This window comes from Rattus rattus, chromosome 12 (genome assembly GCF_011064425.1).
Source record: "Rattus rattus isolate New Zealand chromosome 12, Rrattus_CSIRO_v1, whole genome shotgun sequence".
NCBI lineage: Eukaryota > Metazoa > Chordata > Mammalia > Rodentia > Muridae > Rattus > Rattus rattus.
This window is the reverse complement of record NC_046165.1, coordinates 72,441,199-72,456,015: the sequence shown is the minus strand read 5'-3', so window position 1 is coordinate 72,456,015 and position 14,817 is coordinate 72,441,199. Positions and strand designations below refer to the sequence as shown.

Here is a 14,817-nt window from a genome sequence, read left to right as displayed (position 1 = left end):
ACACACTCCCCAGTGATCACACTTACCTCATGCTGGAGTCTCTGGAGAATGAGTTCATGGTGGCGGGCACTGATCCCAGTCCGCAGCAGGTTACACAGGTTCCGGAGCATGGCCATGAAGGGGAGTTTCCCATTGTCTTCAGTCACGGGGGACAGGATAAATCAAGTGAGTGATACAAAGTTGCACCCCACAGCAGGAAGCCACACAGAAGCTCAAATGGGAGAATGCTATCTGCTCTAGTCAAAATGTGTTAAAGATCCAGAAAAATGAAGCAAGGATTGGCCTGAACCGGAGAGTAAAAACATATAACAATGTGTACCAGAGCTGTTTCAATAACAACTTATAACATATAACAATGTGTACCGATAGCTGTTTCAGTAACAACTTATGTCATATCTGTTGGCTCTAATTACTGGTTCAACTGGCACAGTGTACTCTTCTTTCCCACCCACTTGATGGAAGGAGAGGACTACTGCAAGTTGCCCTTTGACCGTTCACACACACACACCCCACACATAAATAAATAAGTATAACTTTTAGATTTTTTTTTTTGAGAAAGGGCTTCTCTGTGTAGATCTGGCTATCCTGGAACTCACTCTGCAGGCCACACTGGTCTCGAACTCAGAGAGATCCATCTGCCTCTGCCTCTTAAGTGCTGGGATTAAAGGCATGTATGTTGCACCACTGCCCAGATTTTCTTCTTTTAAAAATTATTTGGGGGGTTGGGGATTTAGCTCAGCGGTAGAGCGCTTGCCTAGCAAGCACAAGGCCCTGGGTTCGGTCCCCAGCTCCAGAAAAACAAAAAACAACAACAACAAAAACAAACAAACAAACAAACAAAAAAAAACATGGCTTTCTAGGCTCAGCCCACTATTTTGGGGTTGGGGATTTAGCTCAGTGGTAGAGTGCTTGCCTAGGAAGCGCAAGGCCCTGGGTTCGGTCCCCAGCTCCGAAAAAAAAGAACCAAAAAAAAAAAAGAAGGTTAAAAATTATTTGTATTCATCTCATCTGCACAGGCCAAAAGTGTGTGTGTGTGTGTGTGTGTGTGTGTGTGTGTGTCTGTGTGTGTGTGAGAGAGAGAGAGAGAGAGAGAGAGAGAGAGAGAGAGAGAGAGAGAGAATACACACCACCTGTTTGCAAGTGCTCACAGAGTCTAGAAGAGGCATGCCCTGGAGCTGGAGTTATAGGTGGTTATGAGTCGCCTGGTGTGCATGCTTGGAATTGAACTCGGGTCCTCTACAAGAGCAGTATATGTGCTCTTGACTGCTGACTTGCCTCTCTAGCCTCAAGTGTAACATTTTTTTTTAAAGAAAGAGCAGTGAGCTCTATACTTTTCAGTGGGTATATAGTGATAAATACTTATTCTGGTTTAGTAAAGTGGAGGTTGTAGCTTCTCCTCTGAATCCCCAGATTGGTTACTCAATACCAAGTGCTCAGCCTTGAAATCCTGTGCATACAAGTAACTTTTTTATACAGACTGAGCAGATTGTATTTATATATTTAGGACTATAACAGAGGTCCATGAACCTGAGAGACAGCAAACAACATGGGAAGAGTTGGAGGGAGGAAAGGGAAAACGGAAAACTGTGTAATTATATTTTACTCTCAAAAAAATAAAAAAAAAAAATTTTTAAAAGATTCAGAAACAAAAGGGGAATCGGGTGTTTGGCTGTGGAGCTTAGTCAGTGGGATTGTAGGTGGGTGACAGCACACCCGGCTCCACCAGTGTCCTGTGCACTCTAAGTGACCACACACGGAAGCATAATTTTAGCACTAGGGACCCTGAAGCAGAAGGACTGGGAGTTGAGAGGAGCCTGGATTACACAGGGAGGCATTCTCAAAAGGAGAGGTAAAGAGAGAGGAAGAAAAAGAAGGTAAGTACCTTTTGGGCTAGGTGCATGCCACAGCCTCAGAAGAAGGAGAATAGTTAAGTTTAAGAACAGCTTGGGGGGCTGGGGATTTGGCTCAGTGGTAGAGCGCTTGCCTAGGAAGTGCAAGGTCCTGGGTTCAATCCCCAGCCCCGGGGGGTGGGGGAGAGAAAGAAAAGAAAAAGAACAGCTTGGGCAGTATAAAGAAAGTCCATCTCAAAATTAAAAAGGGGGGGAGGGGGCTAGAGAGATGCCTCAGCAGTTAACAACACTGACTGCTCTTCCAGAGAACTTGGGTTCAATTCCCCCAACCCACATGGTGGCTCACAACCCTCTGTAACTCCAGTCCCAGGGGATCCAACACCCTCTTCTGGCATTTTCAGGCACCAAGCACAAAATCATTACACAGACATATACATAAGAAAAACTCCCTTTGAGGTGGTTTCAATAAGAATGGCCCCGTAGGCTCATATATTTGCACGGTGTTTGAAAAGATTATAAAGATTGGGGCCATGGCCTTGTTGGAGTAGGTGTGGCCTTGTTGGAGGCAGTGTGACACTGGGGGTGGGCTTTGAGGTTTTCAAAAGCCCATGCCAGGCCCAGTCTCTCCTCTCCTCTCCCTCTCTTTCTCTCTCTCAGGATATAATTCTCAGTTATTGCTCCAGCACCATGCTTCCCTCTATGGTAATAATGGACTAAACCTCTGAAACTATAAGCAAGTCCATGTCCACAATTAAATGCTTTCTTCTATAAGGCAACTCTTACAAAAGGACAACATTTAATAGGGGCTGGCTTACAGGTTCAGAGGTTCAGTTCATTATCATCAAGGCAGGAAGCATGGCAGCGTGCAGGCAGGCATGGTGCTGGAGGAGCTGAGAGTTCTATATCTTCATCCAAAGGAAGCCATGAACAGATTGTATTCCAGGCAGCTAGGAGGAGGGTCTCAAAGTCCACAGTAACACACTTGCTTCCTCCAACAAGGCCACACCTACTTCAACAAGGCCACACCTACTTCAACAAAGCCACACCTCCTAGTAGTGCCACTCCCTGGGCCAAGCATATTCAAACCACCACATTCACCAAGGTCTAATGTTACATAAATTTCAACAAAGACAGAAATAAGTTTGAATTTCCAAAGACAAAAGATAAAGCAAAAGGAAAGGGGTATAAAAGAGAGAACAACGCTTTCCTTTTTTTTTTTTTTAAGATTATTTATTAGTTTTTTAATGTGTTTGAGTGCTTTGCCTGCATGTGTGTCTGTGAATCATATGCATGCCTGGTTCTGTGGAGATCAGGAGAGAGCATGAATTATTCTAAGACTGGAACTACAAATAGTTGTGATCGACCACATGCGTGCTGGGACTCAAACCCAGGTTCTCTTGAAGAGCGACAAGTGTCTTAACTGCTACATCATCTCTCCACCCCTTCAAAACGGGCTGACGAGAATAAATTAACAATCAAGAAAGAGTACAGCTCTTACAGTGTTACTAAGTTCGATTCCCAACACCTACAGTTAGCCTATAACCCCAGCTCCAGGATATTCAATGCCTACCTCTGGTCTCTGAGGGCACCTGGACTCACATACACAATTAAAAATAAAATTTAAATATTTAAAGAAAGCATGAAAGAGTTTCCATAGTTAAAAAAACAAAAACAACAACAACAACAAAAAACAAAACAAAAACAAAAAAAACAACCCACAACAACCAAGGGAGGAAGAAAACACTGAAGGTAATTTGGTCGTCCCCAGAGTGAATTTCTTCCTTTACCAGTAGAGGGAAATGATTAAAGTTTTCAGATCCTACATGATTTTTTGTAGAGGTCCTGTCGTCTCAAGATCTAACCCCACTCCATTGCAATATATTACAGCTGTGCTGACACAGGCGCAAACAGGAAAGAGGTAGCACTTTTCTACCCTGTGTTTCTGAAGACTTGTGTCTCTCCTACACACATCTGGAGTCAAGATCAACCTATGATATCAACACTATTTAAAGCAAATCCCACTGTCCACAGCAGTATGGTAAATGGCAAACCTCAAAAATGCAACCTTTTTTTGGTTATATAAATTAAATTGCAAAACAACTGCACCAGTTTTGTGGAACTCTTCAAGGTGGGATCTAAAATACAGGCGCGGGAAGGGGGAAGGCAGGAAAGGAACGTGACGGTCAGCCACCTACCTATGAGTTCCTCCCACACGGAAGCTCTGTTTCCACGCGAGCTCAGCTCCCGCTCCCAGGTCTCTGGCCTTTGAAGCTTCATCCGTTGCCCAGCCCTGCTAGAGTCCCATGGCCCAGGGAGATGACTCCGCGAAAAGAGCTCTAGGGTGGATGGGTACCTGAGAGAGGGAAGAAAGTACCTATCAGTCCGAAGCTTACACAAATTTGGAAAGAGCCAAAGTCAGCCTGTCATGTCCACATCACTGTCTGACTAACCTCAGACTGCTGGGATTGAGAACGACCAGCACTGGAGCCATGAATGAACCAGAATGATCGGTCAGTGGGATACATTTGAGATACTGTGTCTCACCTGTAGCCCAGCAGGGCCTGGACATGCTGCGCAGGCTCGTGGATATGCAGTTGCTCTACCAACTTCTTCAGAGTGAACCTTGGTAGCCTTTTCTTCTCTGGCACTGCATTATAAGCTGCTTCAAACTGTGGAAACAGCCCCAAGTACCACAGGGTTCATCTCAGCCACGATCCCAGGGTATGAGAAATAAAGACATAAGCCTACCGTCCAGTATCAGGAAGTAAAGCATAAAATGACCATATACCCCTGAGGTAATTTCATTCTCTAAAACAGATGCCGACAAAGAATAGAAACATCCAGGAAAACCCTGTGGAAGCTCCCAAGGACACAGATGGAGCTAAAGGCTGCAGTAACAATACTCCTACAGTCGCAGCAATTTGAGAGGCTAAGAACTCCTCAACAGATCCAGAGAGTGTAAGACAGCACGGGCTACATTGTAGACCATCTCAAAACAGAAAAAGAAACAAAGGATTGTAGCTTTTACAGCTCCAAAAGAAAAAAAGAAGGGAGGAAGACGACAAGCGCTTTCTGAGAGCTCTTGTGCTTCATTCATACAAGACTGACCTCTCAGAGTAACTACAGAGTGAGTGACTGGCTTATGAAGAACAAGGCGGCAATGGCAACAGAGAACATCCTTAGTCTCTCAGAGAGGGAAAAGGAGGCAAGTATTATCTATATCATAAGCCTCCATTGTGGTGGCATCTGTTTCGAAAACTTTCTACAAGGGGCTGGAGAGATGGCTCAGTGGTCAAGAACACTGGCTGCTCTTCCAGAGGTCCCATTTCAACTCCAAGCATCCTCCCGGTGACTCACACTGTCTTGTAACTCTAATCCCAGAGGATCTGATGCAATCTTCTGGGCTCCGAGAGAGCATACATGTACACAGACACACCCAGAGATGACACGCTCATACACACAGAACAGATAAATAAAAATTTAAAAACTTCGTATGAAGTGGAAATGTTTTTTTGACATTTTTAAAATCACATATCTAACTGTATATGTTATCTGTATAAAAACTATAAAGCCAAGAACACCAGAGGAGAAAAAATTCCCTTTATTCTCTGAACCAAACCACACAATCACAACTGAGAAAAGAAAGTGTTTACTACACTGGTTGTTGGAGTTTTTAAAGTTGATGGGGTTCTATTTCTAAATTCACGTTCAGAAGAGATAATGCATACATACATGCATACATACATACATACATACATACATACATACATACATACATACACACCTCCCAATCAAGGAACTCACCGAAATCTGTTCGTTTTTAAGGGGCCAAAGGCTCTTTGGAAAACATTTCCCACTCTCTGAAAATGGACGTTTTGTCCTCTACAGGGATAGGAGAAAACATTTCAAACAGGGAAACGGAAGTTGCCCATTCAGGTAACCCTGCAAGACTATCTCTGCTGTGAACAGGAAGAGAGGAGGCCCTGTTCTTTCTGGCCCTGAGCTCCACACAAGTTATCTGGGCCTCTCCGGCTCCTTTGCTCTCTAGTTTATGAACATGTCAGTTACTCTTGTGTAGGGGCTCCCATGCTCAGCATGTTCCTCTCCCTCCCTCCCCAGAGAAAAGGGGGCATGAACTCCCAGGGCTGAGGCAAAGACTGACTTGAGGGCGGGGTGGCTGGCGGGAGCGTGTCTTGGATCGGTGTTTCCGTGGGTTGTACTTCGCTAGCTGGTACTCATCAAACTGGGCAAATTTGTCAGTCATGGCAGCACGGAGGCAGGCAGGCAGGGGCACCAACTTCTTCTCATCCCCTTCTGCCAGGCTCTGTTGAGAAAAAAAAAAGAGATCAGAAGAAGTGAGACCCAACCCACCACCCCCAATACTCTCTCTCTCTCTCTCTCTCTCACACACACACACACACACACACACACACACACACACACACACACAGAGAGAGAGAGAGAGAGAGAGAGAGAGAGAGACACACACACACACACACAGACACAGAGACACACATACACACGCACACACGCACATGCACGCATACACAGATCCTAGAGTTACATGGGAACAAGAACAGGGAACGATTTCCTAATCCCATGTCCAACATGACATTTCTGTATACAAGGCAGTCAGCAGTCTTTTCTAAGCACATCATCATTACTAAAGAAAGTCTGAGGGGTTTGCAACCCCATAGGAAGAACAACAATATCAACCAACCAGACCCCACCAGAACTCCCAGAGACTAAACCACCAACCAAAGAGTACACATGGGGGGGGGGGTTGGGATTTAGCTCAGTGGTAGAGCGCTTGCCTAGGAAGCGCAAGGCCCTGGGTTGGTCCCCAGCTCGGGAAAAAAAAAAAAAAAAAAAAAAGTACACATAGGGGGACCCATGGCTCCAGCCACATATGTGGCAGAGGATGACATTGTCTGACATCAATAGGAGAAGTCCTTGGTCTTCTGAAGGCTCATTTCCCCAATGCAGGGGAATGCCAGGGCATTGAGGTGGGAGTGGGTGGGAGTGGGAGCGTCCTCACAGAAGCAGGGGGAGGGAGTATGGGAGAGGGGAAAGGGGGATAACATTTGAAATGTAAATACATCAAATATCCAAGAAAAATACATTTTTAAAAAAAAGAAATATATAAAAAATTAAAATATAAAGTCAAGGGGAGGGCAGCAACAGTTGGGATGACAATAAATAAAATGATTAATTAAAAAATAAAGTCTAGAATAAACCAACCTTTTTCTCAGACTTTGATCCAGCCCTCATCTCATTAGTCTGCTCAACTCTTACAGAGAAAATGTATCCTCTCTGGGCACTTACAGGAATGCAAGGGAACGATGCAGGAACACTGAGGGAAGGCTAACAGGTCTGAAATGTCCTCTATGAACGAAGGGGGAAAGGGGAAAGGTCTCAGTGCAGGGTGCTAAGTACCATACCTGGTAGAACTCGGCTACCTGGATCCAGTCTGAAGGCAGGTGAACAATGGCAGAGTAATACCGTCGTACGTGGGGGCGGCAGGCTGGCAAGAGGGCAGCCATGGCCAACACTATATTGGCTATGTCCCGGAGGTTAAGCTGCTGCCTAGCATACAAAGATGCCTAGGAGAGGGGGTAGAAGAGATTGGCATGTTGGTCACTGATCCCATAGCTCCACGCCCTAAACTATCTTGCTTATTGAATCTGCCAGATAAAATAATTTCTGAGTGTGACACAATACCTGCAAAAGATAAGGCGCAGGCAGCATCACTTAATCTCCTGACCATCTACATCCACCAGGCCTAGCCTTCTTTGGAAGAGCCCTCATACCGGCATCTACCAAAAACTTACTGACTGCAACCTGGGCGTGTTGTAAAAGGGAGAGAAATAACAAGCTGATAGCTAGTTATGATCTTCCTGAAGGCAGTTTGTGAAATCCTTCTGGTAACTCTGAGCCTTAAAATTACGCTAAATTATATTAAGAAAGATACTCGGGGGGTTGGGGATTTAGCTCTGTGGTAGAGCGCTTGCCTAGGAAGCGCAAGGCCCTGGGTTCGATCCCCAGCTCCGAAAAAAAGAACCAAAAAAAAAAGAAAGACACGCGGAATACAGATTATTACTTGGTAACATCAAGTACTATTAGGTTTTTTTTTTTTTTTCTTTTTTTAGTTTATCAAGGGTTTCATTGCTGATTAAACCTGTCACCTTCCAAAGCTTCCCAGAAAACATGTTCCCCTTGTGAAGTTAGTTAAGTCAATTTGACAGCCTAGAGTCATCTGAGAGGGAAACCACAAGGAAGCGACTCCCTAGATCAGATTGGCCAGTGGGCATGTCTGGGAGGAGACCGTCTTTATTATTTGACCCATCGCGGGTGGCACATCTCTAGGCCGGTCATCCTGTACTGAATAAGAAAGCTGGTTAAGGGGTTGGGGATTTAGCTCAGTGGTAGAGCGCTTGCCTAGCAAGCACAAGGCCCTGGGTTCGGTCCCCAGCTCTGAAAAAAAAAAGAAAGAAAAAAAAAGAAAGCTGGTTAAAGAGTTGGAACTGGTACAAATACTTTTCAATAATGGTTGATCGGTATCTGAAATTTTCAGTCCTGAAATATAATAAAGCTGCCTGTGTGAGTGCACTGAAATAGCATATATGGTCATGACAACATTATTTGTGATGGCCTAGAGGTGCAAACAACTCAATGTTAAACTGTAGCATACATAAGCTGTGGCATACAGACTTAGCACAACAGTGAACTCAGCTGTGTGTAACATTGTGAATGGATGTTATAATGTTACATACATAATAAATGCCATAGAAAAAAATATATATATGACATTGAGAATCGGTGTTTGAAGTCAGTATCCTAATTGTCCCCACCCCTTCCTCCCTCCGAACAAGGAGGACCTAACTGAGGGCTGCTTTTTTTCCTTCCCGGTCAACTTCTCTGAGGGTGGTGGCTGTTTTGCTGAAGGAGGAAGTGACAGGGACGGGGCCTAAAGTAGGTTCTGGGAGAGACTGTAGTAATGTTCTGATTCTGGAACTCGCTAGCCAGATTAAACAACTGTGTCAATTTTGTGACAGTCCTTTGATCTGTATATCATACATAGTTTCATTAGATTAAATAAAAGTAAAAATTAAAAAAGAAAAAAAAAAAAAACAAGGAGGGCTGGAGAGATGGCTCAGTGGTTAAGAGCACTAAACTGCTCTTCCAGAGGTCCTGAGTTCAAATCCCAGCAACCACATGGTGGCTCACAACCATCTGTAAAGAGATCTGATGCCCTCTTCTGGTGTATCTGAAGACAGCTACAGTGTACTTATATATAATAAATGAATAAATCTTTAAAAAAAAATAAGCAAGGAAAGAAGAAAGCTAAACATGAGTCTGTGTGAGCTAGCCAGCGGTGTTCTGCCATGCTTACTACCTCAAGTTCCTGCACTAACCTCTCTCAGCGAGGGATTGTGACCTGGAAGTGTAAGCAACAACAAAAACGTCCTCTTTCCTCTCCTAAGTTGCCTCTGGTTATCGCAGACACAGAATGAAACTAGAACATGCTTCTTGTCTGCTTCTGAAGCAGACATTATTTATCTACGCCATACATGGTATCTGGGGAAGAGTTTTACTTACCCATGGGACCAGATCCAAGTTTCATCATGTTAACAAGACTCCCACAGCCTAGTATTGTGCTTTTAGCTTGTGCAAACCAACCCTAGTATACCTTCCCCATCTCCCCTTTCTCCACTCCACACAACCCCAGGGACTAGGCCCCAGACTCACCCAGACGTCTTTCTCCCTTCTTGAGCAAGTGTTCCTTCCACCCCACAGGGCGCCAATAACCAGCTCCTCATACCATAACTACATTAATATCTCCCTCTTCTCCCCACTCCTTTATACCTTAAGGATGAACTCAGGTTCCAAGGGGGCCAGCGCACTGCAGACTTCATGGATGGATGCCCGGGTGGGATCGGAGGCATCTTTCACATTCACACTTGAGGCCGTAGCTGAGCACAGCAAGGTCAAGAGAGCCATCTACGAATTGGGAAACGTAGAAGGAAGGAGTAAATGCGGATCTACACAGACCAACTTGTACAGCCAAGGACAGAGGAGCTGGGGAGATGCCTCAGTGGTTAAGAGCACTTGCTGCTCTTGCAGAGGACCCAAGTTTAGTTCCTAGTGCCCACATTGCTTCATGATCTCCTTTAAGTCCAGCTCCAGAGGACAGAACATTTGCAGGGGGTGGGGCAGGAAAAATCTCAGTTTGTAGCCCTACCTAGAACTCACTATTATAGAGCAGGTTGGCTTCGAACTCCCAGAGATCCACCTGCCTCTGCCTACCAAGTACCTGAACTACAAGTCATGTGCCACCATGCCCAGAAGGGTCTGACATCCTTCCTGACCTCCACAAGCACAACACACACACAGACAGCGCTTATCTACAAATGTAGGCAGATACTCATAGGCATAAATAAATAAAAAGGCACAGGAAGCAGGGACCCGGGTTCAGGAAGATGTCTATCTAACTGAGAGGTTGAACAAGTCGATTAGGAAGTAAGAAACAAGAACAGGATCATGTCCCTCTGCCACCTTCCACCTGGGGAGAAGCCCTGATTCTGGTCTCCATGCTCCCCCTTCCTTCCATCATCAACCTCCCAACTCTGTAAGTCCTACCTTCTTCTCCTGCAGGATCCGGTCAGTGGTTTCAGGGTGAGAGTCAGAGTCTCCAGATGTGAGTTTTAGGACCGGTGCCCCCACTTCTTCTTCTTCTTCTCCCCCCAAGCTTAGACTGTACAAAGGCATCGGGACTTCTGCGCTTTCTTTTTCTTCCTGCAATTCCTTTCCTTCTGAGACGCACCGCTGACCCTACAAACAGTGACAGTTATAAACCCGCATCATGTACACATGGCCCTCCAACAGCGGGGTTGGAAAGTATGTCCTAGAGATATGAAAGGTCCACATCTCTGAAGTAATAAACCCTCTCCCTTCACCCCTACACTAATCGCCTTTAGTCCATCCTGTCTCTAGCTTGGTACTCTTTCTCGAATGGCCTTGCTCTATCCGGGTTTCTGAGTTTTTGCCCAGATGCTCTGTAATCCCCCACCCCTGGCCATCTCAGGATTGCAAGTCTGGGAGTCCAAGGCGTCTCACGCATTATGATGCTTTCTGAGTCAGAAGAATGCCAAGCCCCAGATCGACTCCCCAGAAGCCCCAAGCTTCTTCATTCACTATTACCTACCTGATAGGACTGTTGAAAGATTCGATGGAATTATGTATGTGTGACTCTACAAACTGCTAACCACAGCAGGGTAACAGCAGTGGACCAGAACCTTGTGAAGCACATTTTTCACTGGCTTGATTTGAAAGATGAGGAAATTAAAGCTCCAGGGGGAAACTAGCTTTGCCTAAGGCTACATGCTTTATAGTTAGCAGAGATACGACGATAAGGTCTGGGTTAACTTCTCCCCAAGTATCCACCGAGGAAATGTGGTCCTGTCGCTAATTCTGATCTATGTACTAAATGTGCTTACATGGACATGTGTAAGTGCATGAGATTGCCAGGAAGTGAGCTCAGATACACTAGATATTCTGCACGTCTCACCTCGAAGGCGCCCAGCTAACTCTGTTGTAATAGCCATTCTGGATTTCCTCTCAATCAGAGGCTTTCTGGAGGCAAGGACTACTTTTGAGATCTATTACCCAGAATCTCTAGATATTGGTAAGAATAAAGATGAGCGTGGAAACAGCCCTAAGGTAAAGAGTACCTCAGAAAGGGTCATGAGAGGCTCAGCGATAGAGTGCCTACTTACCACGTACATTCCTCTGGGTTCAATTCCTAGAACTATCCAAAACGAACCAAAGGGCCGATACCAAAAATGCCAAGAACAGAAGGTTCCTAGACACAGATCATCAGAGGTGGAAACTAAGGTACTGAAATAAATCTACTAATAGAACATATAGCAAAGGCTGGAGAGATGGCTCAGTGGTTAAGAGCACTGACTGCTCTTCCAGAGGTCCCGAGTTCGATTCCCGGCAACCACATGGTGGCTCACAGTCATCTGTAATGGGATCTGATGCCCCTTTCTGGTGTGTCTGAAGACAGCGACGGTGTACTCACACACATAAAATAAATAAATTAATTAACAGAAAAAAAAAGAACATATAGCAAAAAGTTAGTGTCAAGTATCCAAAAGCAAATACCAAAGCTACTTCCTGAACTCGAGCTGTAGCAGACATGGATTTCAGGGCCCTGGGTCCACTTGGAAGGTCTAGTTCCCTCAAGAAACATGGAGCCTCTTTGGTAGGAGGCTCAGGGAACAGGCAGTTGCGAATGTTCGGGTCACGCAGATCAGCTTGTGCCGTATCAGATCTGTGAAGACACTGGAGCAAGGGGCCACTCGAAACAGTGCTCTTTACAGTCGGGAGGGTAGTAAGACATCGGTTCTCCAAAGAGAGGACGTCTGGATGACTAGACATATGTCCACATAGCTTCTCCAGGGACTGGAGGTCAGGGAGCAAGGTCAGACACCGGTTCTCCGAGGAGAGGATGTCTGGGTGGACAGATCTCTGTCCATGTATTTTCTCCATGGGCTGGAGATCAGGGAGCAAGGTCAGGCACCGGTTCTCCAAGGACAGGATGTCTGGGTTGACAGATCTCTGTCCATGTATTTTCTCCAGGGGTTGGATGTCAGAGAGCATGGTCAGGCACCGATTCTTCAAGGAGAGGATGTCTGGGTGGACAGGCACATAACCACAGAGTTTCTCCATAGCGGCAGCACAATCTATATGTGCTTAGAAGAGAAAACAGATAATGAGATGCATTAGAAACATATCAACTCCATATTCTTCTGTTTGTGCCAGTATTATGCAAAGAACGGTTTTAAAATTATGTTATTGTTATTACTATTATTAGTGTGTGTGTGTGTGTGTGTGTGTGTGTGTGTGTGTGTGCTGAGAGAGGGAGAGAGAAGTGTGTCTGTAAGTTTGGGCATTTGTGTCACAGCATGTGTGAGGCTGGAGGACAACCCTTGGGAGTTGGCGCTCTTCCCCTGACAGTGGGATCTGGGGACTGAACTCGGGTGGTCGGGATTGTGCAGCAGTCACTCTTAACCATTTTGCTGCCCCCCTTTTTTGATTTACCCAGGCATAATTCTAAGGGAACAGGTGGAAAAGGGAAGGCAAAAGTTTAGAGGGAAAGAAAGCCTGGCATGGCATGGCGGTGACCTGTCTGGAATCACAGTGAAGAGGAAACCGTAAGAACATGGAGGCCAGCCTGGGCTACATAGCAAATTCAGGTCCATCTGAGCTACATTGACACTCTCTTTCTCAAAAGAGAAAGTATCTTGCTTTTCCCCTCCCGTCCCGGTTCCTATACTATAAAAAAAAAAAAAAAAAAAAAAAAAGCAGAGAGGGCAGCACTCCCAGCGCTTGAGGAGGCAGGAGGGCTAGGAGTTCAAGGTCATCCTTGGTTACATAGCAAATTCAAAGATCAAAGTCACCCTGGAATATTGGAGACTTTGCCCAAAAAAGGGTGGGGAGCTAGAAAGATAGGTCCGTTGATAAAGAAAGCATTGAGACGAAAGTAAGGCTCAGTAGCCTATGACTAGAATCCCAACACTGGGAGGCAGCGGTTCTTACAGCAAGCTGGCCAACCAGTCTGCCAAAAGTAACATGGGAAGCAAGAGAATAAAGGTGCCTGATGTCCCCCTCTAGCTTCCACATACCTGTATATGTATCCCCATATGCACATACTCTTGCACACACAAAGATGTACACACACGTACACACAGTGAGTAATAAGGAATATCAGGATTAATCCAATATTTTATTTATTTATCTTATTTATTTATTTATTTTTTTATTTAGCAAGATCTCACTAAAAAAGGCTGACCTGCTGACCTAGAACAGATTCCGACTCACAGAGAAACACCTGCCTCCGCCTCTACAGGGGTAAGGCATATACGGCCACATCTGGCATAATCCAAGACTGAAAATCAAGTTCTCAAATAAAATTTTAAATTAACAGAAAAATAAAGACTTGTAATCCCCCCCGGCCCCTCCCCCACGCTTTGGAGTTTATGGAGATTCTGATGAACTTCTGAAAGCTTAGAAGTTCTTTCCCCAAGTTCCGGAGATAACTGGTATTGGTAGTTTTATACTGGCATTCTGTGCATATACTAGTATGTATATCAGCCACCACTTCTACCTCCTGTCCCTTTTCTTTGACCTCGCACCTGGGGCCACACTTCAGACGCTATTCTTTTCTTAGGAAGTCGTGAGGGCCTGCCATGTTGGCAACTTAGTGTCCATCACTGTTAAACGTGACAGTCAAGTGAGTTTCTGTTGCTAAAAGTGACCGCAACACCCTTCATTTGCTACGGTCACTCCCTCCCTCTAGGAGCACTTAAGGCAAAAGGAACTCATTCTCTCTGAGCCTCTATCCCTCGGCCCCACCAAGGCCACCCCACCTCCCTGCCAGCCGCCCGGAAGGACTAGGCAGTGGCACCACGCTCGCCCTGAGGCCCTTCCCGGAGTCCAGTCACACAGGTCTCCGCCAGGGCTCTACCTGCGCTCGGGACTGGAAAAGCTGTGCACAGTGAGGGGCGCGTTGGTTCTCCGCAACAAGGAGCAGAAACCGGCCTAGGTCAGCCAGTGGATAGGTTAAAGAAAGAGAACTGAAAGGAAACCAACACCCTAGGGAGGCGAAGGGGCGAGGCTGGGCAAGGGGAGGGGCAGAGCTGGGGGCGGGGTAGACCAGGGCGGAGCTGAGGGAGCGATTGCCGAGGGCAGAGTAATCGCGAACGCCGGGATTGCAGGGTTGTGCTGGCCACACCCGGTTTGATTTGAACGATTTAGGGATTCATACTCCGGGCTAGGCCAACTTTACTGAGTTGTATTTCCACCCAATACAGTCATTTCTGATGGTATATGTATCTTGAAAATAACCCAGAGTCTTACGTGCTAAAAATCATGCCAGCCTGGGGCAGCTGTTGGGAGGTGG

The 14,817-nt window shown here is 45.7% G+C and overlaps 1 protein-coding gene across 1 annotated transcript in view; it reads right to left on the bottom strand.

The window, feature by feature from the left end:
* The window catches only part of Tep1 (telomerase associated protein 1), a 47,435-nt gene extending 32,909 nt beyond the window's left edge, over positions 1-14,526 (bottom strand). Inside the window, exons 1-10 of the mRNA XM_032917620.1 lie at positions 14,383-14,526; positions 12,018-12,608; positions 10,491-10,682; positions 9,717-9,851; positions 7,292-7,453; positions 6,013-6,174; positions 5,655-5,732; positions 4,395-4,519; positions 4,046-4,203; positions 27-136 (exon numbers count right to left, since the gene is read on the bottom strand). Coding sequence (XP_032773511.1) covers positions 27-136; positions 4,046-4,203; positions 4,395-4,519; positions 5,655-5,732; positions 6,013-6,174; positions 7,292-7,453; positions 9,717-9,851; positions 10,491-10,682; positions 12,018-12,584 — 1,689 coding nt within the window. The 5' untranslated portion in view covers positions 12,585-12,608; positions 14,383-14,526. The remainder of the gene's footprint in view (positions 1-26; positions 137-4,045; positions 4,204-4,394; positions 4,520-5,654; positions 5,733-6,012; positions 6,175-7,291; positions 7,454-9,716; positions 9,852-10,490; positions 10,683-12,017; positions 12,609-14,382) is intronic.
* Positions 14,527-14,817: the final 291 nt, after the last annotated feature.